We start from the raw sequence: 15,246 nt of genomic DNA, 5'->3' as shown, positions 1-15,246 counted from the left end.
GGTCCTCTGGGTGTCTGTGTGTTTTTCCGTTCTGTCTCTGACCTGGTTCTGCCCTGTTCATCATGTCACACTTTGTTTCATTAGATGCTGCTGATGCATGAGGTTTAAACCCCCTTCAATTACGGACATGCTAACAAACTAAAATGCAATAATATAGTAATAGTGGGTCCTAATAAATTCATGGGAAAATGTGCTTAATTTCACAGATTTAAATGCAGGAGCTAGGAGGTACATGATTTATCTGTGAATAGGGATTTTAAAGGGGATTTGCATAGGCTTCATATTTTCCTGTACATTCTGAAGACCTCTGCCTGACACACCACCCACACCCAGCTTCTCCAACACATTTAAAACAGCCAAAAGCACCTAAACACCAACCAACAGTGGATTCGTACAGAAAGTCACAGCACGAAGACGAATCCATACTCGGCCTCCCCTCTCTCAGACACAGTTAAGCACCTGGTCCAAACTCTGTTCCCAAGCAGAGACTCAGTTGTTAGAGGATAAGATGTGTTGCAAATCATTTATTTATTGATTAAGTGGTTGGATGGTTGGGTGATTGGTTCCTCTAATTGTTCCTAATGATTTTTACAGTATACACTGACCAGGCATAACATTATGACCAGTGACAGGTGAAGTGAATAACACTGATTATCTCTTCATCACGGCACCTGTTTGTGGGTGAGATATATTAGGCAGCAAGTGAACATTTTATCCTCAAGGTAGATGTGTTCGAAGCAGGACAAATGAACAAGCGTAAGGATTTGAGTGTGTTTGACGATTGGCTAGACGACTGCACCTCTTGTGGGGTGTTCCCAGTTTGCAGTGGTCAAGATCTATCAAAAGTGCTCCAAAGAAGGAACAGTGGTAAACCGGCGACAGGGTCATGGGTGGCCAAGGCTCATTGATGCACGTGGGAAGCAAAGGCTGGCCCGTGTGGTCAGTTGAATATAAACCTAGAACATCCAGTGACCGAACACCCCCCCCCCCCCCCACCCCCCCCCCCACCCCCCCCCGCCACGTCCATAGAATTGATTGGGAGTTTTCCTAACTCAGTTACCCGTCGTGTTTTAGCTGCTTTACACTTTGACATCTTGGACTAACCGACTACTAACTGAATTGCTGTAAGATTGCTAGGACGCCTCATAGTGCAGATTAACCAGTAAACGTGAGGCACTTGAACGCTACACGAATGAAAAATGTTAAATCACGGGTTGTGATGGAATTTTCACGGCTGTGAATTTGGTTGGACCTTATCTGTGTCACTAGCCAAATTTCTACCAGTACATGTTGTACATTTCCTGTCATCAGCACTGACCCCATGTCGCCATGCTGAGCTGCGTCCATTACTGCTTTAAAGCAAAGCTCTGCTCCTGTTCATTACTGCTGTGGGATAGTTTATTCGATCTGCTTCTATCTGTGTATAAACTCAGCATGAATGTTGGTATCCAGCCATCTCTGTCTCTCTCTGTCTCTGTATTATTTTATTTCCTGTGATTGTGAAACTAAACACAGCCAGGCATCAAATCCTCTAAGCGGTGCTGTGGAGGATTAAGAAGTCAGCTGGCAGCTCAGACATCCAGGCTGAAACTCAGAGCTTGGTCTTTGAAGAGAAAGACCTAAGGGTAGACAAATCGGTCGCCCAGGAGGCCAAGAAGCAGATTTTGTGTTTAAGCTCTGGGTCTTTTATTTGTACTTGCATGGGTATCAGAAAACAGTTATATGAGTACAATAGTCATATCTAAATTCAGCTGGATGCAGAAATCAAGGCTTGGCTTGATAAATACACCGATAAGACATAACATTATGACCACCTTCCTAATATAGTGTTGGTCCCCCTTTTGCTGCCCTGCAACTGTGATGCTCTGTGTATTCCTTGATTGATTGATTGATTGATTTTACTTTATTGATCCCCAAAGGGAAATTGTGGTGTAGCAGCAGCAATTACAATTATTACAAACATCAAACAAACATCACACAACGACATTACAATGGGATAGGGAAGAATAAGAATTAAGATATAAAATCTACAAAATATATAAAAAAGAAAATAGAATATAATAATAATTAAAAATAATAATAATATAAAACATCTAACAGAACAAAAATAAAAACTGAAAAGGAGGGAGCCTAGAGGTGCAGTTACATAAATTGTGCAATTAAAGCTGTGCAAATAAGAACATTACTACGTGTAAATTGTGGAACAGGTAGTACCAAGTGATCAAGTTATTGTCTTGTGGTATTATTATCATAGATTCTGACACCTTTCTATCAGAACCAGCATTAACTTCTTCAGCAATCTGAGCTACAGTAGCTTTTTTACAGGAGGTTTAATGATACCATGTCCAATGCTGATTTGCAGCGTAAAATCAAAGAGGAAAAATAAATAAATCTGAGTGGATTTGGCTATGCAACCAGCAGGGGGCATCTGTTCTGTAGTGAGTTGGAGGTTAATAAATATTTTTTGCAATGCAGCATTGGTATTATGGTTTGGCGTGGACGATAAGGTTACAAATACTGTAAAACAAGTCCTCCCCCGGGTTTCCAAACTCTGTATCTTGCGCTAACTTAATTAGCTCAAGTTCGACACCGCACTCACTGCCAGTCGGCCGACTAATATCCAGATATTGGTTCTCGATCCATATTGATTGAAAGTCGAGTTTCGATCGGCAAGCAAACAGAAAATCAGGGCAAAAATCGTGTAGTGAGAACTAGGCATAAGGATCCTGGTTGGTAACCCAATTTGCTAGTACAGAGGTGGAGGATAATGGAGACCAGCACGAGACTTTTGGTGCCGATCTGTCAAAGTTTGGGTGAATAAGAAGAAGTTGGTGGACTGTGCAGATGTCGATGGGAGCATGTGTCAGGCAAACAACCTTCACCTTCATCAGACTCGACTGGCGTCCCCAGCAGCGGAAAATTAACAAACTATTTGGCTAGACAAAATTGGGAGAAAAAGGAAGAAAATGCATAAATACAAATTGTAAAATAATAATGTTGACTTATGTTAACAATAAATCCTCCTTCTGTTTACTGAGAGTTCTTGTTGTATTTTTCCATTTGACACTATACATATCACCGTAATAGCTTTTAAGTGAAACCCGTCTCATTTGAAGAATTCAGCAAAAACAGAATCCATTAAAATAATCATTAAAATAACGAACGTTTTATGACTGATGTAGGTGTAGTTTGTATTGACAGATATTTGTGATCAGCATGTTTTATTATTTATTTTTTGATTGAATCTCATTTGTAAATATCTAAACGAGGATCTTGCTGACTGGCTCAGGAGCCGCCGAGCGTTTTATCTGGCGTGAGTCGGGGGTTCATTTTCTCCTGCGTTTTCTTAATGAACCTTCAGCGCCGAGGTGCCATTAGAGGAAAAGTCGGCCGCATTTTGTCCGTTCAGCAGAGCAGAGGCAGGACAATTACAGCGTGCTGGAGATGCATGGGTATGATTGTACCTGCAAGGGGTATATTACACTGAGCTAAATAGCAGGGGTTTTTAGTTTCTGTGTGTGTGGGACGAGGGAGGTTGGGGGGTGGAGAATAGAATAATTGCAGATGTTGCACTTACTTTTATGAGCCTCTTAGTCTTGTAGAAAAATCACTGCAGTGTTTGGCTCGTCTCAGGTTCATCATAAGCGCACCGGTGTGGTGATCACGGCTTGTTTCTTTTGTGTTATTTGTTTTTTACTGTGGTGCGGCATCATGTCCTGTGTACGCAAACCGTGTCATTATGTAGATGTGTCTCAGATCAGTACCAAACATATTACTGTGACTTCTTGAGTTTCCAGTCACTACTCAGCAATATAGATTTACTTTTTCTTTGACTTGTGACACACAGAAGAGCTTCCATAGTGAACATTACCATACTCTAGTTTAAGTAGACAACAGTCCAAGGATACAAATCTGCTTTTTAAATAAGATGCTATAGAAGGTTAGTAAGTGCATGTTATTGCTCAGCCAAAGTGCTTAGTTAAGAGGTGATGAAGCTCTTTAATCGTTTTGAAGACAGTTAGAGATGTATGAACGGACAGGGGAAGTTTGTTCCACCACTTGGGTGCTAGTACGAAGAAGAGTCTTGATGCCCGTCTTCCTTGAGTTCTGGGTGAAGGATCAAGACAAGAGAGACTAGTGGCTCAGAGGTTGAGTGGTACAGAGCGGCATGTGATAAGTTCTCCAAGGTATCTTTGGTCTGGTCCATTTTTGGCTTTGTAGACGAGCAGCAGTGTTTTAAACTGAATATGGGCAGCTACAGGAAGCCAGTAGAGAAGGCAGCAGTGGGGTGATATGGCAGCGTTTATATTGATTGAGAACCAGGCGGGCAGCTTCATTTTGAATGAATATATTATTAATATATACTGAATACAGTTGATGGTTAAGGGCCTTGCTCAGGGGCCCCGCAGTGGCAACCTGGTGATGTTGGGGCTTGACCCGGCAACCTTATGGTTATTAGTCCAGTACCTTAACCACTGAGCTACCACTGCACTATAACATTTGAATGATCCACCTAATTGTGCTGTCAAAGCAGCTCTGACAAGCCGCTACATGGACTCAACAAGACATCCGAAGGTTACCTGTGGTATCTGGTACCAGGACATTACCAGCAGGTCCATCAAGTTTTGTACATTGCAGGGTGGACCATCATGCAGTGCATCCTGTGCCATCTCTTCCACAATGGCACCACCAAGCCAGTGCCTCAGTGATAATGAAGTACATTACAACACTGTCCAGATATTTGTGATCTCTCCATCGCAGAGCCTCGGCCTCCCCATTTCTGCTCTCAGACGTAACCGAATTAGCCAGTATGTGGACGCCCGTCCGGCTGACAGCTACGCTGGAAATTTGAACCCTGGAACCCTTGATCCCAGCAGTAGTGGGCTGGCGGAATTTACTGCTGCGCCACCTGGAATTATTCTTTCATTTTCTCCTGGTCAGGGTCACAGTCATTGGGCACAGTGTAGCAACACATCCCAGACAGGACACCAATCCATCGCAGGACCTCGGCCACACCCTTTCTAATCTTAGACATAGCCAATTCTGTCTGTGTGTAGACGCCCATCTGGCCTATAGCTACGCCGGATTTTTGAACTCTAGATCCCGGTGGTAGTATGCTAGTGGAATTTACTTCACCACCAAGCACCTGGCATTATTCTCTTTTCTCCTGGTCAGGGTCACAATCCATCGCAGAGCCTCGGCCTCCCCATTTCTGCTCTCAGACGTAGCCGAATATGCCTGTATGTGGACGCCCGTCCGGCAGACGGCTACGCTGGAAATTCGAACCCTGGATCCACGTTTTAGTACACTAGTGGGTTTTACTTCTGGTCAGGGTCACAATCAATGGGCGCAGTGTAGTAACACATCCCAGATAGGACGCCAATCCTTTGCAAAGCCTCAGCCACCACCTTTCTAATCTTAGACATAGCCAATCATGTCTGTATGTAGACGCACGTCTGGCCTATAGCTACGCCGGATTTTTGAACTCTAGATCCCGGTGGTAGTATGCTAGTGGAATTTACTTCTGTACCACCCAAGCGCCCGGCATTATTCTTATTTTTACTGGTCAACCGTGAACCAACGTGGCTCCTATCCATCGCAGGGCTTTGACCACCCCTTTCTCAGACACATAGACGGCCTATAGCTATTCTGAGGATTCAAACCCTGGATCCAAACAGTAGCCGGCTTGTAGAATTTACTCCTGCGCCACCCGAGTGCCCGGCATTATTCTTATTTTTAATCTTCCAGTTACTCCTCCACTGGATATCATTCATTTCAAAGAAACGACCCTGTGATAAACACCCCGATCCTGCTCTGATTGCTCTGGTGAGGTTCAGGTTCACACTGGGTAACAGGACCTGAATCTTCTCTGCTCTACCCACACAAGATGAAAGCAGCGTTTCTTCTCAGAACAGGGGGAGAAAATCAGCCAGTCAGAGGGGAAAAGGTTTCCGTTTTAAGTCACATCTGTTTGATGTTCTACCCAGAACATCACCAAACCTGATGAACTGATCCCAGATCAGAACGAACGACTAACTGTGACCGGTTGTGAAGAGAAGGGTTTAGGGGGAGAGCCTGTGGGGGTTCGGAGAGTTGTGGCAGGCTGGGTTCGGTCTGACAGCTCGGAGGAAAGAGAGCGGTGTGGGATGTAACGTGGTCGGGAAATAGCAGATAAACGTACCTATAGGACTAGGAGCCGGGCTCCAGTGTTTATCGTGATTTTAGGTCTAGTGTTTACTTTGCTTCCAGAGGCAGTTTGGAACTCATTAGAAACATGCACTGGTTTACCATGAAGCAACTTGGCTCTAATCCATCGCAGGGCTTCGACCGGCCCTTTCTCAGACACTGCCAATCATGTCTGTGTAGACGGCCGGACGGCCGTCTACACAGACATGATTGGCAGTGTCTGAGAAAGGGCCGGTCGAAGCCCTGCGATGGATTAGCACCCTGCCTAAGGTATTCCCCTCTTTGTTCCCAGTGTTTCCCAGTAGACCCACACCAGTATAAAATGGCTGTAAATGTAAATGAAATAAAGTCTAATTCGCACTCTTTCTTGTCGCCGTTCAGCTCGGGAGTGTGTCGCTGTAAAGAAGGAGTGCACGGAGACAAGTGCGACGACTGCCGCCCGGGCTTCTTCGATTTCGGCAGCACAGGATGTCAGCCGTGCCGATGCAACAATCACAGCGGTAACTGTGACGAGCACACAGGTGAGTGGGTTCACCTTCAGAGAATTAGCATTTTATTTGTCATATATTCATACACGGATCAGCCATAACATTAAAGCCACCTCCTTGTTTCTACACTCACTGTCCATTTTTTCAGCTCCACTTACCATATCGAGGCACTTTGTAGTTCTACAATTACTGACTGTGGTCCATCTGTTTCTCTGCATGCTTTGTTAGCCCCATTTCATGCTGTTCTTCAATGGTCAGGACTCTCCCAGGACCACCACAGAGCAGGTATTACAGTATTTAGGTGGTGGATGATTCTCAGCACTGCACTGACACTGACATGGTGGTGGTGTGTTAGTGTGTGTTGTGCTGGTATGAGTGGATCAGACACAGCAGCGCTGCTGGAGTTTTTAAACACCTCACTGTCACTGCTGGACTGAGAATAGTCCACCAACCAAAAATATCCAGCCAACAGCGCCCCGTGGGCAGCGTCCTGTGACCACTGATGAAGGTCTAGAAGATGACCGACTCAAACAGCAGCAATAGATGAGCGATCGTCTCTGACTTTACATCTACAAGGTGGACCAACTAGGTAGGAGTGTATAATAGAGTGGACAGTGAGTGGACACGGTATTTTAAAACTCCAGCAGCGCGGCTGTGTCTGATCCACTCATACCAGCACAACACACACTAACACACCACCACCATGTCAGTGTCAGTGCAGTGCTGAGAATCATCCACCACCTAAATAATACCTGCTCTGTAGTGGTCCTGTGGGGGTCCTGACCATTGAAGAACAGAGTGAAAGCAGGTTAAAAGTATGTAGAGAAACAGATGGACTACAGTCAATAATTGTAGAACTACAAGTGCTTGTAGGTAAGTGGAGCTGATAAAATGGACAGTGAGTGTAGAAACAAGGAGGTGGTTTTAATGTTATGACTGATCAGTGTATATATTAGTAGCCGCTCCCTCTGATATCAGCTGCACTCCCACATTATACAGTAACAAATGGATGAAAGCACACTGCTGCATTATGCTCCACCGGCTACGGACTACTGAAGACTTAATCATTCGCTCACACTCGTGTATAATGGAAGGTTATGAGGTGAGTTACTGCAGCCGGATTAAAATCAAGCTCAGTGGCAAGTATAGCACGATAAATAAGGTGGCCAAGAGCCCTCCAGGTTCACGCCAAAATCCATAAACTTAAAATGTGTGCAGTTATTTAAAAGGGAGTGCTTTTATCATGTACTTATCTTAAAAAGTAAGTTAGGGTGACATTAACACCACGGCTGGATGATATGCAGGGAAATGATCCAAATACAAGTTTCTGACTAAGACTGTAGTATATTTGAAGTTGCAGTTGGTTTTAAGTCTCTAAGTCTTATCTAGATAATATTGATTATATGGCTGCACTGATCTTAAGGATCTTAACATTAGCGCTACTTTTCAAAGTTTCCATATTTAAGCTGAGACATTTCATATTATATTTGATATTTGACCCAGAACTGCTCCTCCATAGTTAGAAATTCGAGGTTGAATTTGAGGTCTAAGGTTTATACATTGGGTGTTTGTTGGCAGTCTGCTTTGCCCGTCCGAGTCACAGCTCGCAGGCTAAGCTAACTACCTTTAAACAATAGGCTTGTTTGTTTGTTTGTTTGTTTGTTTATTAGGATTTTAACGTCATGTTTTACACTCTGGTTACATTCATGACAGGAACGGTAGTTACTCATTACACTCATTAGATTCATCAGTTCAATTTAGTGTCTCCAATTCACCTCACTCGCACATCTTTGGACTGTGGGAGGAAACCGGAGCACCCGGAGGAAACCCACGCGGACACGGGGAGAACATGCAAACTCCAGACAGAAAGGACCCGGAGCGCCCCACCTGGGGATCGAACCCAGGACCTTCTTGCTGTGAGGCGACAGTGCTACCCACTTAGCCACGGTGCCCACTTAAACAACAGGTCGTAAAATACATTTACAGTCTAAACGGGGATGTTAAAATTTGTATTACTTTAGGTTGTAACACACACACTTTTTTTTCCTTTCAGTTCTATGAATTTGGTTTTAAATCTATGACAGCTTAATTCAAATTCCATACAAATGAGAGGGTGAATACAGAGTGACTATTAAATTGTATCATTATCAATAAATTATTCTGTTGGCACGCAATAGCCCGTAACTCCTAACGGCCCCTAGTGGTTGCAGTAACTCATAACAATAATAACAGTAAAGATTGATAGATGGAAGCCACGTTTAGACGTACTTTTGTACTAATGTCATTTCTGCTTTTGTACTAAATTGGAGAGTCAACCATTTTATTAATTAACGGAGACCCTAAGGGGTTACTAACGAGAAAAAATATGTGAAGAAAAATCTGTACCCACAGTTTAGTAATCAGTACTCTCAGTTTATAATCTGTACCCACGGATTTGTAAACTGTACCCACAATTTAGCAAAACTGTACCCACGGATTTGTAAACTGTACTGTGTCACCAATTCTAAAGTTCACATGGTGGTTATATTGGACTAACGTTAATAAATACGTAGCAATAATAAATATAAGTACATGTATCATCAAATATTACACATCTGATAACATTTTACTGCAATGAACACTTTACAACAGTTTAGTATATTATGTATTATATATCTCATCTAACAATATTTACTGCCAGGATAAAGTTTTTTATATTACATACTACATTTTATTCTATTAATTTAATTACATAGTGTGTACAACATTACTTGTGTACTTTAATACTTTGTACTTTAATACTTGTGTACTTTAATGTATCTTGAGCTGCTGTAATAACTGACTTTCTCTATGGGATTAATAAAGTTATCTATCTGTCTATTTATCTATCTGGGTATTAAACTTACATATGTGGCCACGGACGCACTGAAATCTTAGAGGAACCAGCTGTTTATGAAGGTCACAGGTTTTAAATCTAAGAGTACAGTTTACAAATCCGTGGGTACACAAATTCGTGGGTACAGTTTATAAACTGTGAGTTCGGATTACTAAACCGTGGGTACTGATTTTGCTCTTTGCATATTTACATACATCAAGGATATAGTTAAGATGATGTACACATTGATTCTTTAAGTTTTATCTAGTATTTTCTGAACAATTTGATGAACACCTGTCCAGAATATTTGACACATTTCTTTTTACAAATAATCCATCATTACTCGACTGTTAATGCTATTAAAATATAAAACACATCACTAAGTAGCAAACAAGACAGTAATGTAGAACAATATGTTGATTCTAATTTTTCCAGTTTAACAGAGAACTGACAAGCATACAGTGTCCTGCTCCAAAATAAAACACATTAAGTTCCAAGTCTTCATGCTTTATTAAATTAAAACAGTGTAACCAATGAACATGGCAGCACTGTAGAACAGTAAGCTGAACAGAAACATTGTGAGCAGAACCAGTTCAGCCTTCAGAATGTAGATTTAACACCAAGTCTGTAGCAAAAGCTTCATTACAAGGTGTGAAATCCAGCTCTAGTCAGAAATCGACACAGTTTGGAATCACACCAGATTGTGCGCTTGGATCAATGCTGCAGATTCGATGGCATCCACTCTGCTGGCTCCTCTCTCTGTATATCTGCCCTGCTGATTGTCCTTGTAATAGGAGAAAAAGGTGCAGTTCCACCAGTGCAGCACAATTTGAGCTTTAATCAAACAAGGACGTGACTTTGTGAGCGTATATTCATCACGAGGATAGAGTTCCAGCCTGAGTAATGAACCCATGAGGCCAAAGCAAGGTTATGGAATCGATACTGTCTGCTAACTACAGCCATAATATCATATATTACTATTTTTTATCATATTTTATAGTCTTTTAGCTCTTAACCAAATGGAGAAATGATTTCTTTTTATTTTATGTGAGGTCTGTACTTCAGTCTAACATGAGTGTCTTGAAAGGACATTAAGATTAATAGTGCTGCACCTGGTCTCTGCGTCAACCTGCGATGAGCTCCTTTTTCTTCCATACTTCCATACATATAGTTATGGACACACACAGCAAACCTGTCTACCACATGCTATGTGTTTCAGCAATATAAAAGCACCGGTTAGGCATTTTGCATTTTACTAATCAAAGTGAAGGGCGGCACGGTGGCTCGGTGGGTAGCACTGTCGCCGGGGCGGTCTGGGTCCTTTCTGTGCAGACTTTGCATGTTCTCCCTGTGTCTGTGTAGGTTTCCTCCAGTCCAGAAACATGCAGTCAGATTAATTGGAGACACTGAATTGCCCTGTAGGTGAATGGATGTGCATGTATGTGTGTCTGCCCTGCGATTGACTGCAGCCCCGTCCAGGTTCCCAGTATACATTCTGAGCAATTGAGGGTTAAGGGCCTTGCTCAAGGGCCCAACTGTTGCAACCTGGCAGTAGTGGGGCTTGAACCAGTGACCTTCTGATTACTAGTTCAGTACCTTAACAGCTAGGCTTAACAACTGCCACAGATAGGAAGAAAACCAGCCAGGTCACGCTGGGTCCAGTTTCCACAGAATCACCAACCACGATGCACTAACACACCCTAGACAGGACGCCAATCTATAGTGGGGCCTCACACACATTGCCCCATTAGACACAGCCAATCATGTATGCATGTACACGCCCGACCAGCAGATTCAAGCACTGGATCCCTGCAGTAGTTGGCTTTATATTATATTATAATTATACATTATATTATTATGAATATTTTGATGTATTATGAATTTTTATATAAAATAATGTATGATATAAACTGCCCAAATTGGTACTTTATTTTTGAATAGTGAATATGTTCTGCTGCTTCCTGCATTTATCTACGCTGACGTTTCTGCAGCAGTCATCAGAGCTCATTTAGCTAATGGAGCAGTTGTTGATTCTTTATTGTCCTGAACTTGAACATTCTCTCTCTCTATCTCCCTCTCTCTCTCTCTCTCTCTCTCTCTTTTCCTCTCTCTCATCACTCTTCCTGTGCACACGTGACACCATGGATTGATTACTAATGTCTGCTCACGCTTTCCAGCCCGTCTGCCACCGGTGTGTGTTGACCTGCTGTCAGCCCCGCGCACCACAGGGATTGTTTGTACTTCCTGCACTCATCTGTCCTGACACAGGGACTAATGATATTGTTTACACTTCAGTCTCAGGACAGCTCGGGACATGCAGTGGGGATAGACGCACCAACACAAACGCACCTTTTTAATCTTTATTATAAGCTGATAACTGATAGCCACTTATTCAGTTTAACGTTTACATTTATGATACTAGGGAACAAAGACTCTGTGTTCTCATGAAGAATTGCAACTGCATATTGGACTTGCCAAAATCCTCCTCATTTACCTGACACAGTCTGTATTGGGTGGATAAAGCAGGGAAATGTACAGCCTTAGTCTCTCCTTGAATGCTCTCATAGAAGTTTGAATTGTTTATGGTGGAATGTTGGATTATTCTTCAAAAATAAATAAATATATAAAAACCACGACCCGTTCTGGTCTTCAGGTGATGAAGGATGGAAAAGATCTACTGATGATTGTTTAAATCTGAATTGGGGAAAATATGAAATGCTCTACATATTTGAACGGCTTAATTTGTAATATATACATATACACATGTGTACAGTACAATTAAATTTCCTATATCCCATCCATTGTACGGCGCCCCTGGAGCAGACAGGGTTAAGGGCCTTGCTAAAGGGCCCAACAGTGGCTGCATAGCAGAGGCTGAATTTGGACCGACAATCTTCCAACTGATAGCCCAAAGCTCTACCCACTAGGCTACCACTGTCTGTGGATGCTGCATGACCCTGCTAAACAGTCTTTGTAGTCACTGGTTAATACCAGATGGGTGTCTGTTTTATGACAGACCCCCCCCCCCCCCCCCACACTTTACTGCAGCAGATTTTATGGACTAAAGGAATACCAGATTGGTGTACCTGATAGAGTGCTTAATCATTTTAATTATTGCATTTTGAATGTAGCACTCAGTCACCTCACAGAAAGAAGGTCCTGGGTTTGAGTCCCAAGTGAAGCAATCTGGGTCCTTTCTGTGTGGAGCTCTCATGTTTTTTACATGTCTGATTGGGTTTCCTCCGGGTGCTCCGGTTTCCTCCCACAGTCCAAAGACGTGCAAGTGAGGTGAATTGGAGATACTACGGTCCCCCTAGGTATGAGTGTGTGTGTGTGTGTGTGTGTCTTTTCCCTGTGATGGACTGGCGACCTGTCTGGGGTGTGTCCTGGCTTTTGCCCTGTAAATGAACCCACCGTGACCCTGAATAGGAGAAAGCAGTGGTAAAACAGACGATGAATATGTGTATTTATGTAATCAGTTATGTAATGCATATGTAATCAGGTCTATGTACTATTTAATTATGTTACATTTGCCTTTATTGGTGAAAGTATTTGACCCGCTTGAACAAAATTGTACATACAGCCGGCTCACATCACATCAATGCCCCATGATTTCTGTTTTTGTTTAATCAGTACTCTTTCTCTACACTGCAATAATCTGCATTTATAGATATATTTATATATTTATTCGGCTTTAATTGCAGACATGAATCTCTCTTTCTCTGAGCTAATTGCTCATTATGAGCACCTGCTCAGACAGAGAGCGGGGCCAAAAGTGCTGTTACGGGCGAAAAATGGCTGAATATAAAATATCAAACGTCCTGCTGGGAAATAACACTCAGACATCCGTATTGCAGGTGTTCATCAGCATGTGAATGGCCGAATTGTCCCGGTCATCTCCTGTTTCTTTCATTAGCACTTTTATTTTCTGTTTGAATTTGTATTCTTTCATAAATGGATTATCTTCGTCTGTCCGGTGTGTTCTGCCTTCGTTATGCTTTTCTGTCTCTCTTATTTCTGTGTTCTTATAACTCAAGAAACAAAAGTCTGACACGCCCTTTTATTCTTATCTGTAGGGTTGCAATAAACAGTTCTCAAATTCTAAAATAAACAGAATGTCTTGGTGACTGTGTGACTTTATACCGATGAGCCAAAACATTAGTGTGAGAACCCCTTGTAGTTTGGAAGATTATTTAACCCAGTCATCTGGCCATTAGGATTTGATTTGGCTTGTATCAAAGTCACTCGGGTCTCATCTGGGCAGCACGGTGGCTCAGTGGGTAGCACAATAGCAAGAAGGTCCCGGGTTCGATTCCCAGGTTTGGGTCCTTTCTGTGTGGAGTTTGTACGTTCTCCCCGTGTCTGTGTGGGTTTCCTCCCACAGTCCAAAGACGTGCAATTTAGGTGAATCGGGGACACTAAATTAACTACCTGTCCTGTCATGAATGTAACCACAGTGTGTAAAACATGTCGTTAAAATCCTTATAAAATAAAAGAATAAAATAAATATATTTCGAGTGTATATTTGGGTGCGGCACGGTGGCCAAGTGGGTAGCACTGTCGCCTCACAGCAAGAAGGTCCTGGGTTTGATCCCCAGGCGGGCCGGTCCGGGTCCTTTCTGTGTGGAGTTTGCATGTTCTCCCCGTGTCTGCGTGGGTTTCCTCCGGGAGCTCCGGTTTTCTCTCACAGTCCAAAAACATGCAGTCAGGTTCATTGGAGACACTGAATTGTGTGTGTGTGTGTCTGCCCTGCGATGGACTGGCGCCCTGTCCAGGGTGTTACTGTGTGCCTTGCGTCCACTGAAAAGCTGGGATAGGCTTCAGCACCCCCCCCTGATTGCGACCCTGACTGGATAAGCGGTTAAGACAGTGAGTGAGTGTATATTTGGGTGAGGATTTTGTTTGGTGTCCTCTCATGCCCATGTAGAGAGATCTCATGTCCTCATTTGTTGTCGCCTTTCAAATAAAAACTGAAACTGAAGTCTGAGCCCAGAGGCGGAGGAGCATTCGTCAGAAATCCTATTAGCATGCTCCGCTTGCCTCTGCACATGGAGGACTGTTTTGCTTTAAGCAGAGATTTCACATGCCCCCCAGTGTGCCTTTTTTTCCTGTTTGAACCCTGTTCTCAAGCACGTGTCTCTCCAGCAGTCTTCCTCTCCTAGTTCCTCTTTTCTTTTTTCTGTCTGGCAGGCACACACACTTTCAGTTGGATTCTATAGTTGCGTCTGTTTTGGTTGTTGCTAATGAACTTCGCTTTTCTCCCACCACCCACCCCCAGACTCTGTTCACTTATCTCACTGGCCTGAAGTCCTGTCAGTCAGAGCTCTGTTTATTTAACTCGCCCTCTCTCTCTCTCTCTCTCTCTCTCTTGCTCTCTCTCTCTCGCGCTCTCTTTTTTTAGGCAAATGTTTGAACTGCCAGGGCAACACCAATGGTACAAACTGTGAGTTTTGCAAGTTGACCTTCTACCGGGCACAAAGCTCCAGCCCAAGCAGCTCCTGCTCGCCGTGCCCCTGCTCCAGCATCACCTCCACGGGCAGCTGCACACTCAGTAAGTTCCTGCTTTAACTCCTACATTAGCTTAGCATAGCCTAGCTCCCTAACCATATCTGTTATTAGTGTCTGCAAGCTTTCCTGTCTGCTGCGTGAACCCAGACTGAGATCTAACATCTCTAACGTCTCTGTACACCAGATCAAGCGTGACTTAGTTCCCTCATG

The 15,246-nt window shown here is 43.2% G+C and overlaps 1 protein-coding gene across 2 annotated transcripts in view; it reads left to right on the top strand.

Moving 5' to 3' along the window:
• si:dkey-220k22.1 (multiple epidermal growth factor-like domains protein 9) overlaps nucleotides 1-15,246 on the top strand; it is a 101,058-nt gene that overhangs the window by 62,067 nt on the left and 23,745 nt on the right. Inside the window, exons 3-4 of one of the 2 annotated variants that reach the window (XM_062988619.1) lie at nucleotides 6,568-6,707; nucleotides 14,930-15,079. In XM_062988619.1, coding sequence (XP_062844689.1) covers nucleotides 6,568-6,707; nucleotides 14,930-15,079 — 290 coding nt within the window. The remainder of the gene's footprint in view (nucleotides 1-6,567; nucleotides 6,708-14,929; nucleotides 15,080-15,246) is intronic. The other variant, XM_062988620.1, reaches the window with a different exon arrangement.

The sequence above is a fragment of the Trichomycterus rosablanca genome, chromosome 26 (assembly GCF_030014385.1).
Source record: "Trichomycterus rosablanca isolate fTriRos1 chromosome 26, fTriRos1.hap1, whole genome shotgun sequence".
NCBI lineage: Eukaryota > Metazoa > Chordata > Actinopteri > Siluriformes > Trichomycteridae > Trichomycterus > Trichomycterus rosablanca.
The sequence above is the reverse complement of the archived record's forward strand: the minus strand, read 5'-3'. Positions and strand labels throughout refer to the sequence as shown.